The sequence below is a fragment of the Cydia amplana genome, chromosome 6 (genome assembly GCF_948474715.1).
Source record: "Cydia amplana chromosome 6, ilCydAmpl1.1, whole genome shotgun sequence".
NCBI classification, from domain to species: domain Eukaryota; kingdom Metazoa; phylum Arthropoda; class Insecta; order Lepidoptera; family Tortricidae; genus Cydia; species Cydia amplana.
In genome coordinates this window covers 10,220,593-10,243,274 of record NC_086074.1, presented here as the reverse complement: position 1 = coordinate 10,243,274, position 22,682 = coordinate 10,220,593, and the positions used below count along the sequence as shown (strand labels likewise).

Sequence of the window (22,682 nt, the reverse complement as noted above, 5' to 3'; positions counted from 1 at the left end):
ATGTTTTTTGCGATCTCCAATTTCCTTTAGACAAGACATCTTCTATGTCTAAACCACTCAGAGAGTAGTTGTCACTTGCCACTGCAGCACGGGTGGACCCAGGCGGAGCATTTATGTGAAGTTCCTTGAAGTAGTTTTTTATCCAGCCGGCTATCACGCATCTACTGGCTTCTCGTACCTTCCCTCTAGTTGTGATAAACAGACTGTTCAAAGATTGCCTAGCGTTACGACGAGGCAACGATACCTCTAATAATTTTTTAATCCAGTATACTGAATTAAGATTCTTGATATGATTGGCCTTGAGAGCCCACCCGGTTTGACGAAATTTTGTGCAGTCTGTTTTCGATCCAAACCTCGGTTGAAGGATGACAGAGTCAGCGTTAATATGGCAATTGCTAGGTGATATATCTAATAACGTCAAGTCGTGAATACGTCTACCTGAATGCAGTAGCAGTAGCAGAGCCGTATGTCTGGATACTTGATATAAGCTATCCTCATCTACTATACTTTTATTCAGGCCAACTAAAATGTCATCCAAATTCCATATAGGTTTCTTAACCTTAGGCTTAAATATTGATATGCCCTTAAGTATGTTTCTCACTAGCGGATGACTGGAGATTAATTCTGATCTCGATGGATTGGCAAAGGTACAAATCACTGATTTATGTACTAATATTGTTGCAGCGGCTAGATGTTCTCTATGATGAAGAAAACATAGATATTCTGCTACTTTTTCTGGAGACGGGTCATTAATAGAACAGGAATTTTCAGCTGCCCATTTTTTCCATCTGATCCATGCTGAATGGTAAGTTCGTAAAGAGCTTTTTCGCCAGGAATTTTCGAGGAGGTCTTTGTACTCTTGTGGCCAGGTGTTTATTTCGGAGGCCCACCCCGTACCCTCCAGACTTCCAATTCTAGGTCTCTCACTTCTGGAGGTGGCTGGTTGGTTCTGCGATCCATTAAATTGAACTGTAAATCTCGAATCGTGAAGGGGGCTGCTGTTGCGCGAGATTTGAGATCGGCTCTCCAATGTACTTTGTGCCACCTGGGGCAGGCAATTAGGTAGATTCCTCGAGCTTTGTTCAGGTGGCGAAGTACTCTCGGCATTAGGCATGGTGGGGGGAATATCCACGCCAGGTTCCAGTTCCAATGTCTGGAGAAAGCATCTACGAATAATGCATTTCGATCCCGTATGTCCTCGGTCACGTACACTGGTACCACCTTCGACTGAGCTGACGCAAAGAGATCGATCTGCGGTGTTCCCCATTTGCTGAATATCATGTCCATGACTGAATTCGACAGGGACCACTCTGGAAGTTCTTGTTGGCGAGAGAGGCTGTCCGCCGTAGCGTTGTATCGACCCGGGATGTGTCTCGCTGTAAGCGTTATATTTAGTTGATTGATGAGCTGGAATATCATTCTCGTCAGCTTCAGCAGGACCAAAGATTTGGTGCCCCCTTGTTTCTGCAGATAAGCTACAACAGTTTGGTTGTCTGATTGTAGAAGGCACGTTTGTCCTCGTACTATTTCCCTGTTCTTCTTTAGGACTATGAACACTGTCCACAATTCCTTCCTGTTGCTGTGCCATGTTTTTTGCTTGCTGTTCCACGGTCCTTTTTGGTGTCTGCCATTTATGGATGCGCCCCATCCCCAGTCCGATGCGTCTGTCGATATAAAAATTGTCGTTGGTTTTGGAAAGATGGCAGAGTTGTCGGACAGGTGTTCTAGCCACCACGTGCAATCGGATAGAGTCTCTGGGGACAGAGCATATTTTTTGCTTGTCGGGAACCTTCTCATTCTGTTGTTGTCTCTCTGGAGGTGCCGACAGTGCAGTCGCCCGTAAGGCACGACAAAGGACGCGAAAGTTAGACGTCCTAGCAGACGTTTTGCTTCTAGCCAGGTGGATTTTTGTTCCGTCAGTATTTTCGATAGTTGTTTCCTCGTAAGCAAGTTTTTCTTGTGGTCTATACTCTTTACGTCCGCTTGCGTGTCCCAAATAATCCCGAGGTATTCTTGTTTTTGACATGGAGTTTGGCTGGTCTTTCCGGAGTTCAGTTGCCATCCGAGGTACTTTAGTATTTGACAGGCACGAATTCCTTGTTTTGTTAGTTGTGACGGATTCTGCCCCGCTATAAGGAAATCGTCGAGGTACACGACCACGCGGATTCCTTCGCTTCTTAGGATACTTGCTACCCAGTTCGTCAGTTTGGCAAAGACTTGAGGTGCAGTTGCTAGACCAAAGGGCAGACACGTCATTTGGAAGAGGCTTTCTCCTACCTTTAGCATCAGGAATCTCCTGTGCTGCTCTATTATTGGCACATGAAAATATGCCTTTGAAATATCTATTTTCAGTAGGTAATCCTGTGGTTGTAAGAAGTTCTGAACTTTTTGGGAGTTTATAAGTCTGAACTTTCTTGGTTTTAAAAATTTGTTTAGGTTTTTCAAATTGAAAATCTGCCGAAAAGTGCCGTCCGGTTTCTTTTTCAGGAATAAAGGGGACAGGAACCCCGTTGGAGCCGATGCCGGCTCTATCGCCCCAATTGTTTGTAGGCCCCGGATTTCCGAGTCCATGGTAAGGCTGGGCGTCGTTTCCAGCGATTTGATGTCTTTCTTGGAGAGGCACATTAACGGGGGTTTTTTGATAAAGGGGATCCTGTATCCTTTTATTATCTTTAGTAGAGTTTGATTTGCTCCTAATTTTCTCCACTGATTTACCCTTAGACGTAGTACCCCGGCTCGAAACTGACTGTCAATATTTTTTATTATGCGCAGCTCGCGTGGGGCGCTTTCTGGAGTCCTTCTTCGAGCTTTGAGCGTCCTTGGCGCGATTCTTTTGATGGCTAGACGATTTGGCTGGCTCTTGGGCTCGTCGAGGTTGTCTTGTCCTATTGAAGTTGGGTGCGTTGGGAGTTTTGTTTTGCATTTTGTTTTTGAACTCAGGTTTCTTCGGGGGAAAAAACTTTTCATATCCGCCATATTGCTTGAAAGCTTCTAGCATTGCTTCGTCAAACAAGTGTGTCTTAGAAGGCGGGATGTTCTGCATGACGGTGTCACACGCCATATCCGAGGACGAGTAGAACGCTCTTCTGGCCGATATTATTTCGGAGCGCCGGCCACAGACGTATTGTAGCGCCTGGTCGGAGATACGCCTGTACCCGGACTCTTTTGAGAGCACATTCTGGTGTATTGATTTGATAATCAGAGGGTCATTTACCTCTCTTGCTATTTGTTGAAGGCCATCCTCTAAGGCTCGTCTCTCCAACAGAAAAGAATGTGTGAGCACTCCTAGGGTTTTGTCAATTTTTAGGAGTATATCTGGGTTACACCATCTCGGCGTGATCTTGCTTAGCTGAGGGTTGATTTTTAGTGCAGTAAAAACCGGAGTTCCATGTAGCGTTTTTTCTGCTTCTTTGTAACGCAGATTATTCCATGTGTCAGAGCCAAGACGTTGGCATTTAGCTCCTTTTGCTACCATGTGTGCATCTGCCGCTGGGACAGGAGGTTCAGCTTCTGTTGTGATCGTGTCAAAACAAAGACCCGCTATGGCTTCTGTCTTGTCATCCCATGTTGGTACTGGTGTTGGTGGGCTTGTTTGCTCCTCTTGGCGCTCCTCGCTCTCATTGTCTGACCCTATGTCTATGTCTGAGTAAGACGTGTCCGCTTCAGCGATAGTGTGATCAGCCATTTTAACGTCTTTAACTGAGTTTACCGCTTGTACTATGCGCTCGGCAGTGTTGTTGGAGGCAGCCAACATTTGTTGCATCAGAGCGCTGAACATTTCCGTTTGCTTTTCGAGTGCAGCGGCAATAGGGTCCGGCCTGGCGCTCTGTGTCTTCTCTGTGTTCCCAGGGGTCCTCAATCGCTTCGTTCTGGTTGGGGATCGAGCTGGAGTGCTTGGAGCTCGTTTTGAGGCTCGTGACAGAGAGCGCCCTCTTAAGAAATTATCGGTTTCTTCTCTGCTACAAAGATGTGATTTCATCATTCTAACTGCATTCAGAACATTTTCCACGTTATTGCCGTGTATTTTAGCAGCCAATGAGTAAGGGGCATAAATTAGAGCTCTGGTAAAAGGCCATTCAAGCATCTTCAATTTTATACTTTTATATGTTTTTTCGGATAGTTCCTTCAGATTAAAAGCTGCTGCTATGTCCGCTGTCGGGATCGCATAGCGCAATTTGTTGGTTATTTTAGGATCGGGTGGATCACCAATGAGCTCCCGAATATTGACCTCTTCTACTTGCCAGTCCTTCCAGTCTAACGGCATAAGCGGTAGAACGGCGTCATGCAGCTTGTCGATCGGGTCCTTTGAGGAGGAGGCTGTGGTGCCCGTGAGCAGAAGGACCTCTCGGATTGTTGGCATATTCCTGAAAAAGGAATACTATTTGAGTATAGCTGTAACTGATGATCCGTCGGATCAATTAGGCTTAGAGAGGACGGCCGCGCGAAGCTTCGGGCCGTTGGTCCGACGGGCGGAACCGATAAGTATGTACAGTGATCCGTCGGATCAGCTGGACCGCCCGTCGGACGGGTCCAGTGTGGAACTGATAGGAGCCGACGGCTCAATTGAGACGACGGGTCAGATATAGGGATATATGATCCCTTTCGTTCCTGGTTTGCTTTTGTAGTGCGTATAAAGCACGTTTACTTAAAAAACAGGAGCAGGTGATGTGATACACGCTGCTCGCATACGTCTAATAACGTAATGTGATTTGATGGCTCTCGGAGGCGGTAAGCCGTCCGGGGCATCAATAAAATTAACTCGTAGGTTGCTAAAAGAAAGGGAAATAGACTTACCTTAGTCTTTCACTTGTAGAACTAAACGTAGATTGTTCACTTTTTATATTCGCTTTGCGAACGAACACACGTCGTTACTTGGGGAAAAGTCAAAGCGTACTGAACAAGCAGCTAGCCGGCTCGCGTTGGTGCCTGTTCCGGTAGTGACATCACGCCAGTGTTGCCACTTAAGGTGGCTGCAAGTAGGTTATAGGGAGTTTGTAGGACAATTTACTTGGGGAAAAGCCGATCGTAATCTCAAGGTGGGTCAAGCGGAGGCTCGGACCTCTAAATGTATGTTTACATAATCAACGTTTGTAATTCCTACATATTTATCTTAAAAATAATAAATCAGTGGGTATAGGTATAAAAACTTGCAAGTGATAACCCCCGTGCCGACACTCACAGCTCGGTTATAAAACTGCCGCGCGCAAAGGAGATTCACGGTTTGTGCGCGGTTATAAGTTTCAATTTTGCTTGCAGGCGGCGATATAGGTGTAATTTTATACCTAAATCTGACTTTTGTGAAGGAGTGAATTTTCTGTACGGTAGTACTATTAGTTATTCTGTGGTTCCGTACCCAAAGGGTAAAAACGGGACCCTATTACTAAGACTCCGATGTCCGTCCGTCTGTCACCAGGCTGTATCTCACGAACCGTGACAGCTAGACAGTTGAAATTTTCACAGATGATGTATTTCTGTTGCCGCTATAACAACAAATACTAAAAACAGAATAAAATAAAGATTTAAGTGGGGCTCCCATACAACAAACGTGATTTTTGATGGAAGTTAAGCAACGTCGGGCAGGGTCAGTACTTGGATGGGTGACCGTATTTTTGCTTGTTTTGCTCTATTTTTTGTTGATGGTGCGGAACCCTCCGTGCGCGAGTCCGACTCGCACTGGGCCGGTTTTTTTTTTATGATATAGGAGGAAACGAGCAGACGGCCTCGCCTAATGGTAAGCGATGGGTTGTGAAACACCAGATGAAAGCGCGTTGCTGGCCTTTAAGGCTTCGCGCGCTCTGGCATCAGGGGCGCCCTTCATACGGTCGGGCGATTGAGTGCGCGAAGCACGCTCTTACATACAGGGGCACCTGCGGCGCCCTTTACACTGTAAGGTTTGTGCGCTCTGAAATACAGGGGATGAGGGAGTACATGGGAGAAAGGAATACGCTCTTTTCTTGAAGTTTGAATGAAGGTGGTCGTATCGGCCGGAAATACCTCAGAAGACATTTCATTCCACAGTGTAGCTGTGCGAGGCAGGTTTCTGAAGGAACGCCCTGTTGAGGACTGCTAACCATGATTCACTTACCTTACCTACTGGTGGCTATGATAAGTATGATAGCAGTTCCGTTCACGGTGACCACGAGACTTCGTAAATTAAGTAAATTTTCACGTTTGCGAAAGACACAATAAATTCTATCACGTGAGTGAGACAGAGCTAGTTGTTAGCCACACGGAATCGTTTTATACGCAAGTGTATTTCGTTTGTATTTGCACAGCTGAAAAATATTATAATTATTATAAATTTACTATTCTGACTGAGCAATAAATTGAACAAACTGTTCAAAAATATGTTGAAGAAATAAAGCGGTTCAAAAACATGTTGAAGAAATACATCGGGGAAATTCATTAATTTCCTAATAAGAACTTATGTAGTTGTCGAAATAATTAACACTACTGGACTAATTAATCGAACGCATTAAGCTCATTAATAATCATGAACAGTTTACGTAAATTAAGTTCAGTTGATTCTAAATCAACAATCAATATTGTTCCATTTATAAACTAAATAGGTACAAACACGATAATAATAATATGCTATATGTTGATAAGGCCAATTGGTATGTATAATATTTAAAACTTTCACGTTTTTCACACATATTAACTGGCATTTATAGACTGGGTATGTGTTTTTGCCTATAACCAAATTGTTGGCGTTTGATTCGCCATAGTTCTTAACTTTCGAGAACAAAATATAACCGTTTTTCCCCCGAAAGGGATAAAAACGAATATTTCGAGTCCAGCCGAAGCTTGACCCACCTTGAGATTACGATCGGCTTTTCCCCAAGTAAATTGTCCTACAAACTCCCTATAACCTACTTGCAGCCACCTTAAGTGGCAACACTGGCGTGACGTCACTACCGGAACAGGCACCAACGCGAGCCGGCTAGCTGCTTGTTCAGTACCTTTATATGCCGGCAAGGCATTTAAACTTGGGTGGGTCAAGCTTCGGCTGGACTCGAAATATTCGTTTTTATCCCTTTCGGGGGAAAAACGGTTATATTTAGAGGTCCGAGCCTCCGCTTGACCCACCTTGAGATGTGTTTGGTTTCTGCCGGCATTTTTCGATTGGTGTACTGTGAATGGTATCGTGATGATTTCCATAATAATTCATATTAAGATATTGTTAGAAATCACTTTATTTCTACTTATTACAAGTAATTAAAGGGTAAACTCAAATCGATACCTCTTAGAATATATTAGACCGCATTGAAATGATTGGAAGGTCTATCCGTATTAATCATGCATGGTCGGCTGATTTGCCTATAGTAATGTCTGAAGAATGTTTTTTGCGATCTCCAATTTCCTTTAGACAAGACATCTTCTATGTCTAAACCGCTCAGAGAGTAGTTGTCACTTGCCACTGCAGCACGGGTGGACCCAGGCGGAGCATTTATGTGAAGTTCCTTGAAGTAGTTTTTTATCCAGCCGGCTATCACGCATCTACTGGCTTCTCGTACCTTCCCTCTAGTTGTGATAAACAGACTGTTCAAAGATTGCCTAGCGTTACGCCGAGGCAACGATACCTCTAATAATTTTTTAATCCAGTATACTGAATTAAGATTCTTGATATGATTGGCCTTGAGAGCCCACCCGGTTTGACGAAATTTTGTGCAGTCTGTTTTCGATCCAAACCTCGGTTGAAGGATGACAGAGTCAGCGTTAATATGGCAATTGCTAGGTGATATATCTAATAACGTCAAGTCGTGAATACGTCTACCTGAATGCAGTAGCAGTAGCAGAGCCGTATGTCTGGATACTTGATATAAGCTATCCTCATCTACTATACTTTTATTCAGGCCAACTAAAATGTCATCCAAATTCCATATAGGTTTCTTAACCTTAGGCTTAAATATTGATATGCCCTTAAGTATGTTTCTCACTAGCGGATGACTGGAGATTAATTCTGATCTCGATGGATTGGCAAAGGTACAAATCACTGATTTATGTACTAATATTGTTGCAGCGGCTAGATGTTCTCTATGATGAAGAAAACATAGATATTCTGCTACTTTTTCTGGAGACGGGTCATTAATAGAACAGGAATTTTCAGCTGCCCATTTTTTCCATCTGATCCATGCTGAATGGTAAGTTCGTAAAGAGCTTTTTCGCCAGGAATTTTCGAGGAGGTCTTTGTACTCTTGTGGCCAGGTGTTTATTTCGGAGGCCCACCCCGTACCCTCCAGACTTCCAATTCTAGGTCTCTCACTTCTGGAGGTGGCTGGTTGGTTCTGCGATCCATTAAATTGAACTGTAAATCTCGAATCGTGAAGGGGGCTGCTGTTGCGCGAGATTTGAGATCGGCTCTCCAATGTACTTTGTGCCACCTGGGGCAGGCAATTAGGTAGATTCCTCGAGCTTTGTTCAGGTGGCGAAGTACTCTCGGCATTAGGCATGGTGGGGGGAATATCCACGCCAGGTTCCAGTTCCAATGTCTGGAGAAAGCATCTACGAATAATGCATTTCGATCCCGTATGTCCTCGGTCACGTACACTGGTACCACCTTCGACTGAGCTGACGCAAAGAGATCGATCTGCGGTGTTCCCCATTTGCTGAATATCATGTCCATGACTGAATTCGACAGGGACCACTCTGGAAGTTCTTGTTGGCGAGAGAGGCTGTCCGCCGTAGCGTTGTATCGACCCGGGATGTGTCTCGCTGTAAGCGTTATATTTAGTTGATTGATGAGCTGGAATATCATTCTCGTCAGCTTCAGCAGGACCAAAGATTTGGTGCCCCCTTGTTTCTGCAGATAAGCTACAACAGTTTGGTTGTCTGATTGTAGAAGGCACGTTTGTCCTCGTACTATTTCCCTGTTCTTCTTTAGGACTATGAACACTGTCCACAATTCCTTCCTGTTGCTGTGCCATGTTTTTTGCTTGCTGTTCCACGGTCCTTTTTGGTGTCTGCCATTTATGGATGCGCCCCATCCCCAGTCCGATGCGTCTGTCGATATAAAAATTGTCGTTGGTTTTGGAAAGATGGCAGAGTTGTCGGACAGGTGTTCTAGCCACCACGTGCAATCGGATAGAGTCTCTGGGGACAGAGCATATTTTTTGCTTGTCGGGAACCTTCTCATTCTGTTGTTGTCTCTCTGGAGGTGCCGACAGTGCAGTCGCCCGTAAGGCACGACAAAGGACGCGAAAGTTAGACGTCCTAGCAGACGTTTTGCTTCTAGCCAGGTGGATTTTTGTTCCTTCAGTATTTTCGATAGTTGTTTCCTCGTAAGCAAGTTTTTCTTGTGGTCTATACTCTTTACGTCCGCTTGCGTGTCCCAAATAATCCCGAGGTATTCTTGTTTTTGACATGGAGTTTGGCTGGTCTTTCCGGAGTTCAGTTGCCATCCGAGGTACTTTAGTATTTGACAGGCACGAATTCCTTGTTTTGTTAGTTGTGACGGATTCTGCCCCGCTATAAGGAAATCGTCGAGGTACACGACCACGCGGATTCCTTCGCTTCTTAGGATACTTGCTACCCAGTTCGTCAGTTTGGCAAAGACTTGAGGTGCAGTTGCTAGACCAAAGGGCAGACACGTCATTTGGAAGAGGCTTTCTCCTACCTTTAGCATCAGGAATCTCCTGTGCTGCTCTATTATTGGCACATGAAAATATGCCTTTGAAATATCTATTTTCAGTAGGTAATCCTGTGGTTGTAAGAAGTTCTGAACTTTTTGGGAGTTTATAAGTCTGAACTTTCTTGGTTTTAAAAATTTGTTTAGGTTTTTCAAATTGAAAATCTGCCGAAAAGTGCCGTCCGGTTTCTTTTTCAGGAATAAAGGGGACAGGAACCCCGTTGGAGCCGATGCCGGCTCTATCGCCCCAATTGTTTGTAGGCCCCGGATTTCCGAGTCCATGGTAAGGCTGGGCGTCGTTTCCAGCGATTTGATGTCTTTCTTGGAGAGGCACATTAACGGGGGTTTTTTGATAAAGGGGATCCTGTATCCTTTTATTATCTTTAGTAGAGTTTGATTTGCTCCTAATTTTCTCCACTGATTTACCCTTAGACGTAGTACCCCGGCTCGAAACTGACTGTCAATATTTTTTATTATGCGCAGCTCGCGTGGGGCGCTTTCTGGAGTCCTTCTTCGAGCTTTGAGCGTCCTTGGCGCGATTCTTTTGATGGCTAGACGATTTGGCTGGCTCTTGGGCTCGTCGAGGTTGTCTTGTCCTATTGAAGTTGGGTGCGTTGGGAGTTTTGTTTTGCATTTTGTTTTTGAACTCAGGTTTCTTCGGGGGAAAAAACTTTTCATATCCGCCATATTGCTTGAAAGCTTCTAGCATTGCTTCGTCAAACAAGTGTGTCTTAGAAGGCGGGATGTTCTGCATGACGGTGTCACACGCCATATCCGAGGACGAGTAGAACGCTCTTCTGGCCGATATTATTTCGGAGCGCCGGCCACAGACGTATTGTAGCGCCTGGTCGGAGATACGCCTGTACCCGGACTCTTTTGAGAGCACATTCTGGTGTATTGATTTGATAATCAGAGGGTCATTTACCTCTCTTGCTATTTGTTGAAGGCCATCCTCTAAGGCTCGTCTCTCCAACAGAAAAGAATGTGTGAGCACTCCTAGGGTTTTGTCAATTTTTAGGGGTATATCTGGGTTACACCATCTCGGCGTGATCTTGCTTAGCTGAGGGTTGATTTTTAGTGCAGTAAAAACCGGAGTTCCATGTAGCGTTTTTCTGCTTCTTTGTAACGCAGATTATTCCATGTGTCAGAGCCAAGACGTTGGCATTTAGCTCCTTTTGCTACCATGTGTGCATCTGCCGCTGGGACAGGAGGTTCAGCTTCTGTTGTGATCGTGTCAAAACAAAGACCCGCTATGGCTTCTGTCTTGTCATCCCATGTTGGTACTGGTGTTGGTGGGCTTGTTTGCTCCTCTTGGCGCTCCTCGCTCTCATTGTCTGACCCTATGTCTATGTCTGAGTAAGACGTGTCCGCTTCAGCGATAGTGTGATCAGCCATTTTAACGTCTTTAACTGAGTTTACCGCTTGTACTATGCGCTCGGCAGTGTTGTTGGAGGCAGCCAACATTTGTTGCATCAGAGCGCTGAACATTTCCGTTTGCTTTTCGAGTGCAGCGGCAATAGGGTCCGGCCTGGCGCTCTGTGTCTTCTCTGTGTTCCCAGGGGTCCTCAATCGCTTCGTTCTGGTTGGGGATCGAGCTGGAGTGCTTGGAGCTCGTTTTGAGGCTCGTGACAGAGAGCGCCCTCTTAAGAAATTATCGGTTTCTTCTCTGCTACAAAGATGTGATTTCATCATTCTAACTGCATTCAGAACATTTTCCACGTTATTGCCGTGTATTTTAGCAGCCAATGAGTAAGGGGCATAAATTAGAGCTCTGGTAAAAGGCCATTCAAGCATCTTCAATTTTATACTTTTATATGTTTTTTCGGATAGTTCCTTCAGATTAAAAGCTGCTGCTATGTCCGCTGTCGGGATCGCATAGCGCAATTTGTTGGTTATTTTAGGATCGGGTGGATCACCAATGAGCTCCCGAATATTGACCTCTTCTACTTGCCAGTCCTTCCAGTCTAACGGCATAAGCGGTAGAACGGCGTCATGCAGCTTGTCGATCGGGTCCTTTGAGGAGGAGGCTGTGGTGCCCGTGAGCAGAAGGACCTCTCGGATTGTTGGCATATTCCTGAAAAAGGAATACTATTTGAGTATAGCTGTAACTGATGATCCGTCGGATCAATTAGGCTTAGAGAGGACGGCCGCGCGAAGCTTCGGGCCGTTGGTCCGACGGGCGGAACCGTTAAGTATGTACAGTGATCCGTCGGATCAGCTGGACCGCCCGTCGGACGGGTCCAGTGTGGAACTGATAGGAGCCGACGGCTCAATTGAGACGACGGGTCAGATATAGGGATATATGATCCCTTTCGTTCCTGGTTTGCTTTTGTAGTGCGTATAAAGCACGTTTACTTAAAAAGCAGGAGCAGGTGATGTGATACACGCTGCTCGCATACGTCTAATAACGTAATGTGATTTGATGGCTCTCGGAGGCGGTAAGCCGTCCGGGGCATCAATAAAATTAACTCGTAGGTTGCTAAAAGAAAGGGAAATAGACTTACCTTAGTCTTTCACTTGTAGAACTAAACGTAGATTGTTCACTTTTTATATTCGCTTTGCGAACGAACACACGTCGTTACTTGGGGAAAAGTCAAAGCGTACTGAACAAGCAGCTAGCCGGCTCGCGTTGGTGCCTGTTCCGGTAGTGACGTCACGCCAGTGTTGCCACTTAAGGTGGCTGCAAGTAGGTTATAGGGAGTTTGTAGGACAATTTACTTGGGGAAAAGCCGATCGTAATCTCAAGGTGGGTCAAGCGGAGGCTCGGACCTCTAAATAGACAATTTAAACCCAAATCTGTTTGTCACCCATTTCTTGTAAAGTCGGCATCAAATATAAATGATATTTATGGCCATTCATTTTCATTTCAACATACAAATAGAAATTACAGAGTCAAAACAAAAATAAATTGATAGTGGCGGCCAAAATCGCCAAATATATCGATACACATTCTTATTACGTCCGTTACTATCTATTTGATGCTGACTGTACTGTTTGATCCTCGCTTTCGCGTAAGAGTATAATTAGACCGTTGCTTAGTTAATATCCACAATACAAATGAAAACCCTGACTTCGCTTCGGTAGAGCTAATGAGAGCTTATTAGAGTATAGGGTATAGGCTAGATGACAAATTTTCATTTATGGTATCAATCGATCAGGATTGTTTTTAGGATCAAATGTCTATATAGGACTATGGGACCCATTGCATTAAAGAAATACAAAAGTCAGAAATGATAGTCAAAGTCCGAGAGTCGTAATTCACTTGCTAAACGCTCCTAACAAAACGATAAGTGAACTTGACGTCACTGTCACTGAGAGCCCATCTTGAATTATGGACAAATCAAGAAAATTGCATTTTTGTCGGTGAAATATTGCGTTTATGTATATAGTTGCTATACAATCTTTTTGGATATAAACTGTAAGGAATCGAATGGTATCCTTACTTATTTAATTTTTGGAAGTAGGTCCTGTATTTTTCTATTATTTCCATATATTATTTTAATATCCACATTATTGTGATAGATTGCTCATTTGCTATTTATTTTACTAGATTTTGTTATAAAATTCAACATGTGTCATCATCCCTATTGCCAGGTCCCCATCACCATCGAAGTGGAAGTCCCGAACGACCTGCACAGACTCCTGGCGGGCCAGAAGCGGCGAGAGCTCATGCAGACCTACGACGTCCATCTGCTCCTGCCGCCTAATGATGAACCCTCGGACATCGTTAAGGTACGTTGTAAGACCCTTTGATTAAGATCTAGTGTGTCACAATTTTGTTGCGTATTGCACGCGCCCGACCTGGACATACCTTTACAAAACATATGTAAAAGGCAAAAAGGTCCAAACCTTGACGGTTGTTATTAAGGTTGTCAGTAACATTAGTTGTTTAACACGTTCACTGTGCCAACTGTTAACTGTCAACCTTACGGCCTTTTAATAGAGACTTGCCGTGACCCACATGTGGGGCACGAGACCATGAACGTGTTAAGTGATGGCTACTACGGTAAAAGATGATTTATTATATAAGTTGAAACATGCTTTTATAATGTCTTGACGTAAAAGGCGTATTCAGAAATTTGAGAGCTCCTTGGCCGCTTCGATATACAATCTGATGACGGCTGTATGTATTTGTTTAACCCTTAAATGCATGACTTTTTCTTTTTGCCCGAAATTAATATATGTATCACATAATTGTTTGCCGATTCTAGGAAAAATAGTAAAAAATATATAACTTCGATGTTCACTGCGAAATCAGTGTTAGAAGTTGAATTGGCTATATCATATTTATGTAAATATGTAATTTTCAGTAATAGATATATGATTTTTTTACTACCATTAGAAAGGTACACTATTTGTGATATACCTATGATAAAGTTTTTAAATATAAAATAATTACAAACCCCGAAAAATCTGCCCAAAATGACATACTAAAAATCATCAACTTCCAGGTTTCTCCAAGTTTTCCGACATTTCGTCTATAAACAAATGTAATTTTTATAAATTAAAATACTGCGTAAATTTATGTAATTATTCGGAAAATGTATTAGTTTTACTATTGAAATAATATACAGGGTGGCCCAATTAGATCGGTCAGTATGGGAAAATCTGAAACTATAAGACATACGACGATCTCTTCTTAGGTACCATGTCATCGATTTTAGTAACAAGAAAAACTGCATTCATACATTTAAAAAAAATTATGTAAAATGTATTGAAAAAAATGGTGGTCATTTCGAAAACATACTAAAATAAATTAAAGGATATGCAAACAATGCATTTTATTCATTTCAGACATCATGTTTCATAGTAACATTTACTGCTTAAGACCTACACGTTTTATTATTCAAAACGATTCCTTTCCCGACTTTCGAGGGTTCGATTCCCGAGCCGAGTACACATTTTTTTTAAATGTATGAATGCAGTTTTTCTTGTTACTAAAATCGTAGACATGGTTCCTAAGAAGAAATCGTCGGTTGTCTTATAGTTTCAGATTTTCCCATACTGACCGATCTAAATGGGCCATCCTGTATAGAAACAAATAGAATTTGTTTAACTCTTAATTTGTGAGCTGTCGAATGCTTTGTAGACATTTGGCAACACTATGCATTTAAGGGTTAAATATTTACGACTCGGTTCGTTGCATCACATGCACTTAAACGAAAGTTAAATGAAGGTCAGGTCAGGGCCCTGACCTTCATTTAACTTTCGTCTTGACCCTACCCAACGAAGCAAGTTGCATAATTAATTACAAATTCGTAATAAATTGTATTTTAGGTTAGGTAGACAAAAGTACATGTCACCTTAAAACTTACATCATTAGCAATAGCATATAGAAAAAAATACATAGAGTGCTCACTCCATACATCAGTTTTAGTACCAAAAAGACTATTAGCATCTAGCATCAAGTAGCGGAACTATCAGTACTGCTACTTGACAATGCTGTTGAGATAAGACTTTCCGGTTGGTGCTACACCTATTGTCAAGTAGCAGTACTGATAGTTCCGCTACTCGATGCTAGATGTAGACACTGAAATTAATAGTCTGAACTGATGTATGGAGTGAGCACTCTTGTCTTACTATATTTCTCTATGGCAATAGGGGTGACTACAGGATGTCAACTATTGGGCACTGGCATGTCAGTAACACGGTAATGTTTCTACAATTTAACAGTTTTGTTGACACTTGTATTAAGTGGAATTTAAGTCCTTTATGTTATAAATAAATCAATATTATAAGTCCCACAGTAAGCTCAATAAATATCCGTGCTCATCCATCACATAAAATGCCCTTACCAGGATTTGAACCCGGGACCATCGTCTTCATATGCAGGGTCACAAGTTCACAACCCACTAGGTCAGACAAGTCGTCAAATATATGTGTTATTCAATAAAAAAAATATATCAAACAGGTAACTGGAACGCCTACAAATGTTGAAAAAGCGAAAGAAGCACTTGTCGAGAAGATCGTTGAGATGGAAAAAGAAAAGGAAGACAGAGCCTTGAGGTACGTATATTTTTGAAATTTGTCCGCTCGATTTCGTGCATTTCGTTCAGTAATATCTCCACTACTAGTAGAATTGAAAACGAGTGGTCAATATGTACCACTAGATTCCCAATTTCTATCGCTCGTATTTCAAAAATCAGCATTTCGTCGTTTTCCACCGATTTTCGAGTGACGAAATCGAGCGATCGAAATTCAAAAATCGCCCCCCACAGGCCCAGACATGAATGACATGATCAATAGAGTAAGACCAAAGAAAGTCTGCAGCGCTAGATTAAAAGTAGTTTTTAAAAATCAGTATGCGACAACACCACAGAAAATGGATTAAATAGTCTTGATACTTGTGAAATTTCTACCATATTTACCGTCTATGAAAAAATTAAGCTGTATGCACAGCTTAATTTTTATGGTAAAATATATTTCATTCCAACAATAGATGTCACTATTAATATGTAGACATATACTAATATTGATAAATAATATTGGGAGAATGTGACATTTGGCTTCATCAAAATTAATAAGCTTTTGTAGGTAATATCCGCGACGGCGGTAAATAGGTACAGAGGGTCTACCGCGAACACCGAAGTTCTCAATATGCGGGCATCATTCTCTTTTACTCCCATGAAGGCGTAATTAGATTGACAGAGAAATTGCCCGCAATTTGCGAACTAAAGTTTTCGGAAAAACGAAATAAACCATTAAAACAATAAACATATATTAAAAATAAATTTTAGCTTTAACTAGTAGGTACCCATGCCGTGAGCATAAGCATGGAGGTTGTGGGTTCGAGCTCAAAACCCGGCTAGTACCAATGAGTTTCTCGAAATGTTAGAGGAAGTTCATAAGTATGCCTATACCTATTAGGTGTGTTCAATTTGCTGTGAAACCTTAGTCTAAACCAAAATTATATTATCTAAGTAGGTACATATGGTGAAGTATTAAGATGTTTCATTCCACTTACCCGTCATCAACTCCAAATTTTGTAAACATTGTCGTTTTTCAGCTTGAATCGCCTCGTGCTGACTTTTTACAAGTGTAAAATTATTCGTCATGCGGAAAAGTAACTCCCGCACGCTGGTTTTGTAAGGTTTCACCATGTTTATTCCGTTCATCACAAAACACAACGAATATTTAAACGATTTTGACAAACACATACCATAGTGCATGACATTTACTGACTGCTAAAAAACATTGCCATATGTAGTTTTTTAATTCGCCGTCAAATTATTGCGCTGCAGACTTTCTTTGGTTTGACTCTAGAAGGAATCATTATTAGAGGCCAGTCGAAATTTAACTAGAATAGATTATTTGACAAATATGTCAGTGACGACGGCTACTAATTCATGTGCCCGCTACCCGGATATGACCGTAGAAGACCTTTCCGGTTTTTAAATTTATTCCAATCGAATTTACCGACTTTTATTTATTTATAGTTTCCCAAATACGGACTTTCATGATTCATGTCTAGAATATCAATATTTTTGTGTGTGATTTTACTTTATTCGAATAATAAATATCCAGAACTAAATGCCTTGATTAAACAAATTTATCTGTGTAAGGCATCGTTAGAATGCTTACGCCATGTCGAGTGCCGCAGGTTCTGCGACGTCAGAAATAAAACTACATGGCGGATAATGTTATCCACTTGTGCGACCTAAAGAAAAAAAACTTACACAGCCCCGTGAAGTGGGGCATTCAAATTAAAAATATGACACGACAAAAATGTACTAGAAAAAATTTAATTGACCGTACGGTCAATCTTTAATACAGGGCCCCTTAAAACTAGTCTGTATTCAAGATTTCCTCAATTTATTTGTACAAATTTATTTATTTAAATGTACTAGTGTGTTACTAACGGCTTCTCATAACGTACAAACATTTATTTGAAGTAGACGTCAAATTGCGCGAGTGTCGTCTTTGCCCTCATACATATGGATTAGGGCCGTATAATTAAACATTCTGCATAATTTTTAAATTCTATGTTCACTTCTGTTTCGTAACCATTGTTTTTTCTTCTTTGTGTTTTGAAGAACACGACATAAAAATAAACTGGAAACCATAAGTACCTTTGTTCTCTCGGTTGTCACAAATTTACCGCGTATGCAATATATAGAAATAAACTGTATTGGGGTTAAATATTCTGTGTTTTGAGCGAGTTGTTTCTACAGAGCCCCCTCCGAGCGAGCGAGTGTGAAGTCGATTTGGACGACACACTCGCGTTCGCGGCTTCGCGCCGCGATTCGCGCACTAGTGTGGAGGGGGCTTAATATACAACCTAAAATTAATAACCTATTTGAGCTATTCTTTTGTTTATCCTCTTGACCGCGGCTAGCTGTGATTGGCCAATTTCATTATAGTTGACTAAACCGTTTCGAAATTAATATTATAGTTGAATTGGGAGCCCATACATGAAAAGTACCCAATTACAGATTGGGATACGAAATCTTAATTCAACTCGTCGACGAGTAGAAAAAATAAATGTCAATATTACAGACCTTTATCAATAACCCCACAGGAATCTAACGTCATCTCTCCCACCACAGGTCATACGAGCTAAAGTTCAAGGTGGATCCCGAATACCACCCCCTGGTGATCGGCAAGAGCGGCGTGGTGATCACCAAGATCCGCACCGACTACGGCGTGCAGATCAACCTGCCCAAGCGCGGCGAGCCGGACGATGACGTCATCACCATCCAGGGCTACGAGGACAAGGCGCACCAGGCCAAGGACGCCATCATGGCCATCGTCCATCAGCTGGTAACATACCAAACATTCAATACACTTTCAAATTACAAGAAAAATATAAGAAACAATAATATACGAGTGAGAATATATTTTATGTTGGCATTCTTCTACTTTGAGTTCATATATAAATAAATATTACGCGAATCAAGGCAAGCGCATTGACAACATTTGATGGAACATTTAACGATGACAGAGTTGTGAAACAACCAAAAAACTAAAAATGTAAAAATAACAGTTTAAGATTGTGCATATATTCTTATTTGTCCCATGTCCCGCTCCACGTGACGAAATCGGGTGTCATTCTAAATCCCTAACAACGTTTGTCCTAAAGTCACTTGCCCTAACTGGTTTGTCCTAATGGGCACATGCCATAACGATCAATTGTCATAACGATTATTTTCCATAATGTAAGGTTCTGAAAAATGGTTAGGTTTTAGAACTTGCGGCACTAAATATAAATTGTTTTGTTTTAGCGCTCACTTTGTACATATTGTAAATATTTAGTTTTTAGGTTACATAAGTTTAAATCCATATAATTATAAGTTTCTCATATAAGTGAATTTTTTTTTTATTTTTTTATTTTACTTTATTAGGTACACTAAACAGACATCGTACAATATCATGGGTAATACAATTGTACATTATGGCTTAAATCTAGCACGAGATCCAAAACAAGTGTACACAGCATGTTTTACAATTTAGCGGAAATATTACAAACTAATTAACACCATATTATAGCTACAGTGAAAAATATCAGAGAAGAAAAAACTATCTAAACATTACAATATAACGAGTAACGAACTTTACATATAAAGACTATTAAACATCACAGATGAAACAAACTTAGAGGATTAAGGCAGATGTCATCAGTTTAGTGGGAGAAGAGGAGAAGAGGACGCCAGCCAAGCACTTCCTAAACCTAGCGATGTGAGGGTCAAAAATATCAATGCCCCTACCGCGATGATCACCGGCTGTTAAATCGTTATATTGGCGGCACATTCTTGTAATTGGATTATAGAAGGAAGTGTTGTTTTTGTACACTCTAAGTGCGAAAAGTTTAGTGTTACGACCTCTAAATCTAGGTGTGTTAAAGGTAATGGATGATAATAGTGCAGCAGAGTCAATTTTTGAGTGTATAATTTTATATAAATTCAAAAAGTCATACATCTTACGACGAGCTTCTAGTGTGGGGATATTGAACTTGATTAGTCGACTAGTATACGATCTGTATGTACGTCCCAGTTTAAATCTAAACGCAAGAACTTTCAAAAATTGCTTCTGTACCGCTTCTATAGCGGAGCTGTGTACAGAGTAATGCGGGGTCCATATAGGGGAACCATACTCCAGTACACTCCTCACCTCACTCATTGTTACAATTCTTTTGAGAAATAAAGATCTTTGAACCGAACTTGCTGCCACAAAAGTGGGTTAGGTTAGGGTTCAACTGCGACCCTCGCAAAAAAGAAAATATGCATAATAACATTAGGATAAGTAATCAATATTAGGGTAACCAAAATTAGTGTTTTTAGTGTTAGGACAACTGATCATTATGACAAACAATATTAGGGAATGCATCGATAGGAGAAAAGACTAGGGATTTAGATACAGATCCGACGAAATCAAGGGATAGAGCCCCCCAAATGAGTATAAGGAAGCTACAAAATCACTAACTCGCCCCTTTGACGACCGGTCTGGCCTAGTGGGTAGTGACCCTGCCTGCTAAGCCGATGGTCCTGGGTTCGAATCCCGGTAAGGGCATTTATTTGTGTGATGAACACTAATATTTGTTCCGGAGTCATGGATGTTTTCTATGTATATAAGTATGTATTTATCTATATAAGTATGTATATCGTCGCCTAGTACCCATAGTACAAGCTTTGCTTAGTTTGGGGCTAGGTTGATCTGTGTAAGATGTCCCCCAATATTTATTTATTTATTTATCATCAGGACAACCAATACCGCGAGGAAGTGGACATCGACCCGCGAGTCCACAGACGGCTGATCGGGCAGCGCGGCAAGAACATCCGCAAGATCATGGACGACTACAAGGTGGACATCCGCTTCCCGCGCCAGGGCGACGACAGCGTCGTCGTCATCACCGGCGACGAGGACAACGTGCTCGACGCCAAGGACCATCTGCTCAACGTGGCCGAGGAATACGTAAGATACCATAGAGAAAATAATACAGAGAGTGCTCACTCCATACATCAGTTTTAGTACCAAAAAGACTATTAGCATCTAGCATCGAGTAGCGGAACTATCAGTACTGCTACTTGACAATAGATGTAGCCACCGACCGGAAAGTCCTATGCTGTTGAGATAAGACTTTCCGGTCGGTGCTACATCTATTGTCAAGTAGCAGTACTGATAGTTCCGCTACTCGATGCTAGATGTAGACACTGAAATTAATAGTCTGAACTGATGTATGGAGTGAGCACTCTATGTATTTTTTTCTCTATGAAGATACTTACAATATGTTATATAGGTAGGACACCGAGTGTACTTAAGCGGAGCCGTTTGCTACAACTCCAGTAGTATAATACGATAAAATCAAGATACCGAAACAGATCTCGCCATTCGGAGCTCACGAGACAATATTTTAAAAAAGCGGCCAAGTGCGAGTCGGACTCGCCCTTGAAGGGTTCCGTATTTAGGCGATTTATGACGTATAAAAAAAAACTACTTCCTAGATCTCGTTCAAACCAATTTTCGGTGGAAGTTTACATGGTAATGTACATCATATATTTTTTTTAGTTTTATCATTCTCTTATTTTAGAAGTTACAGGGGGGGGGGACACACATTTTACCACTTTGGAAGTGTCTCTCGCGCAAACTATTCAGTTAGAAAAAAATGATATTAGAAACCTCAATATCATTTTTGAAGACCTATCCACACGTATGGGTTTGATGAAAAAAAAATTTTCGAGTTTCAGTTCGAATTATGGGGAACCCCAAAAATTTATTGTTTTTTTTTTCTATTTTTGTGTGAAAATCTTAATGCGGTTTACAGAATACATCTACTTACCAAGTTTCAACAGTATAGTTCTTATAGTTTCGGAGAAAAGTGGCTGTGACATACGGACAGACAGACGGACAGACAGACATGACGAATCTATAAGGGTTCCGTTTTTTGCCATTTGGCTACGGAACCCTAAAAAGCCAGGGCACCATGTAATGCTACGATCGTGTTCCCTCAGTTGCAAGACGTCGCAGACCGCTACACGCGGCCCGCGGCGCCGTCGCTCGACTTCGGCGAGGCGCTGGCCAGCGAGCCGGCCGCCGCCGCCGCCGCCGCCCCCTCCGCGCCGGGCGGCCCGCCGGCGGCCGGCTTCGTGGTGAAGGGCGGGCCGTGGGAGCAGCGCGCGCCCGACACGGCGTCCACGCGGGACTTCCCCACCATGCCGCGCGCCGCCGCCGCCGCGCCGCCCGCCGCCGCCACCGCGCCCGCCGTCGCCGCCTGGGGCCCGCGCCGCTAGGTACTCCACGCCCCACGCCCCGAGCCGCCGTTATATGAGTTGCTTTCCTTTAAGCTTTGGATTCCTCCGAAAACGGTGCCGTCATATTACGGCCGCTATATAGCGTTGACTGACGTCACTAGAACGTTGTCTATGTAAACAAGATGGCGCGGTTTCCTAGACGGCGTTACGTTACGTTGATTGTCAACGTAACGTAAGATGACGGCCGTCATGACGGTGTCGATAGTTTCGTGAACGTTTTATTAGATAGCGGTGACGCCATTTTGAATAAATGACACGAGATTTGAATAAATGATTCCGTACTACGATTATTTTCCTCTTCTGATGATATTTCATCCTCCAAGTAAATTATAGATGATCAAGCAAATCTTGTCAGTAGGAAAAGGCGCGAAATTCAAATTTTCTATGGGGCGTTATCCCATCGCGCCTACATTTTTCAAATTTGCCGCTTTGACCTTGGTGGATGACGGTGTGTTATGACGCCGTGGTACTTTCCACATGTCGCCACCGTAAAGACGGCCGTCTTTTGCGGCCGCTATGTGACGGCCGTCATATGACGGCACCGTTTTCAGAGGAATCCAAAGCTTTACACTGGTGACTCGTGCGGGGACGACCGTCGCGGTTGTGGCCTCCTCGAAATTGTAGCGCGGTTATGTTTCGCGCGCGCGTTCCGCCTCCGCGTCTGTGCCGGAGGGAGCGGGAATTTTTTGTTCTAAAAAGATTTACACGAAAAAGGAGCGTAACTTATATAATCGAATGTTATAATTCTATTTACATAAAATTATGTATTTTTGTTCATAGTATAGAACGATTATTATTATTAATTATCG

The 22,682-nt window shown here is 42.4% G+C and overlaps 1 protein-coding gene across 2 annotated transcripts in view; it reads left to right on the top strand.

The window, feature by feature from the left end:
- The window catches only part of LOC134648820 (vigilin), a 37,263-nt gene extending 15,411 nt beyond the window's left edge, over positions 1–21,852 (top strand). For both annotated transcript variants that reach the window (XM_063503385.1, XM_063503386.1), the window contains 5 exons: positions 13,223–13,360; positions 15,540–15,634; positions 18,175–18,388; positions 20,324–20,536; positions 21,574–21,852. In XM_063503385.1, the coding sequence (XP_063359455.1) occupies positions 13,223–13,360; positions 15,540–15,634; positions 18,175–18,388; positions 20,324–20,536; positions 21,574–21,852 (939 nt within the window). The remainder of the gene's footprint in view (positions 1–13,222; positions 13,361–15,539; positions 15,635–18,174; positions 18,389–20,323; positions 20,537–21,573) is intronic.
- Positions 21,853–22,682: the final 830 nt, after the last annotated feature.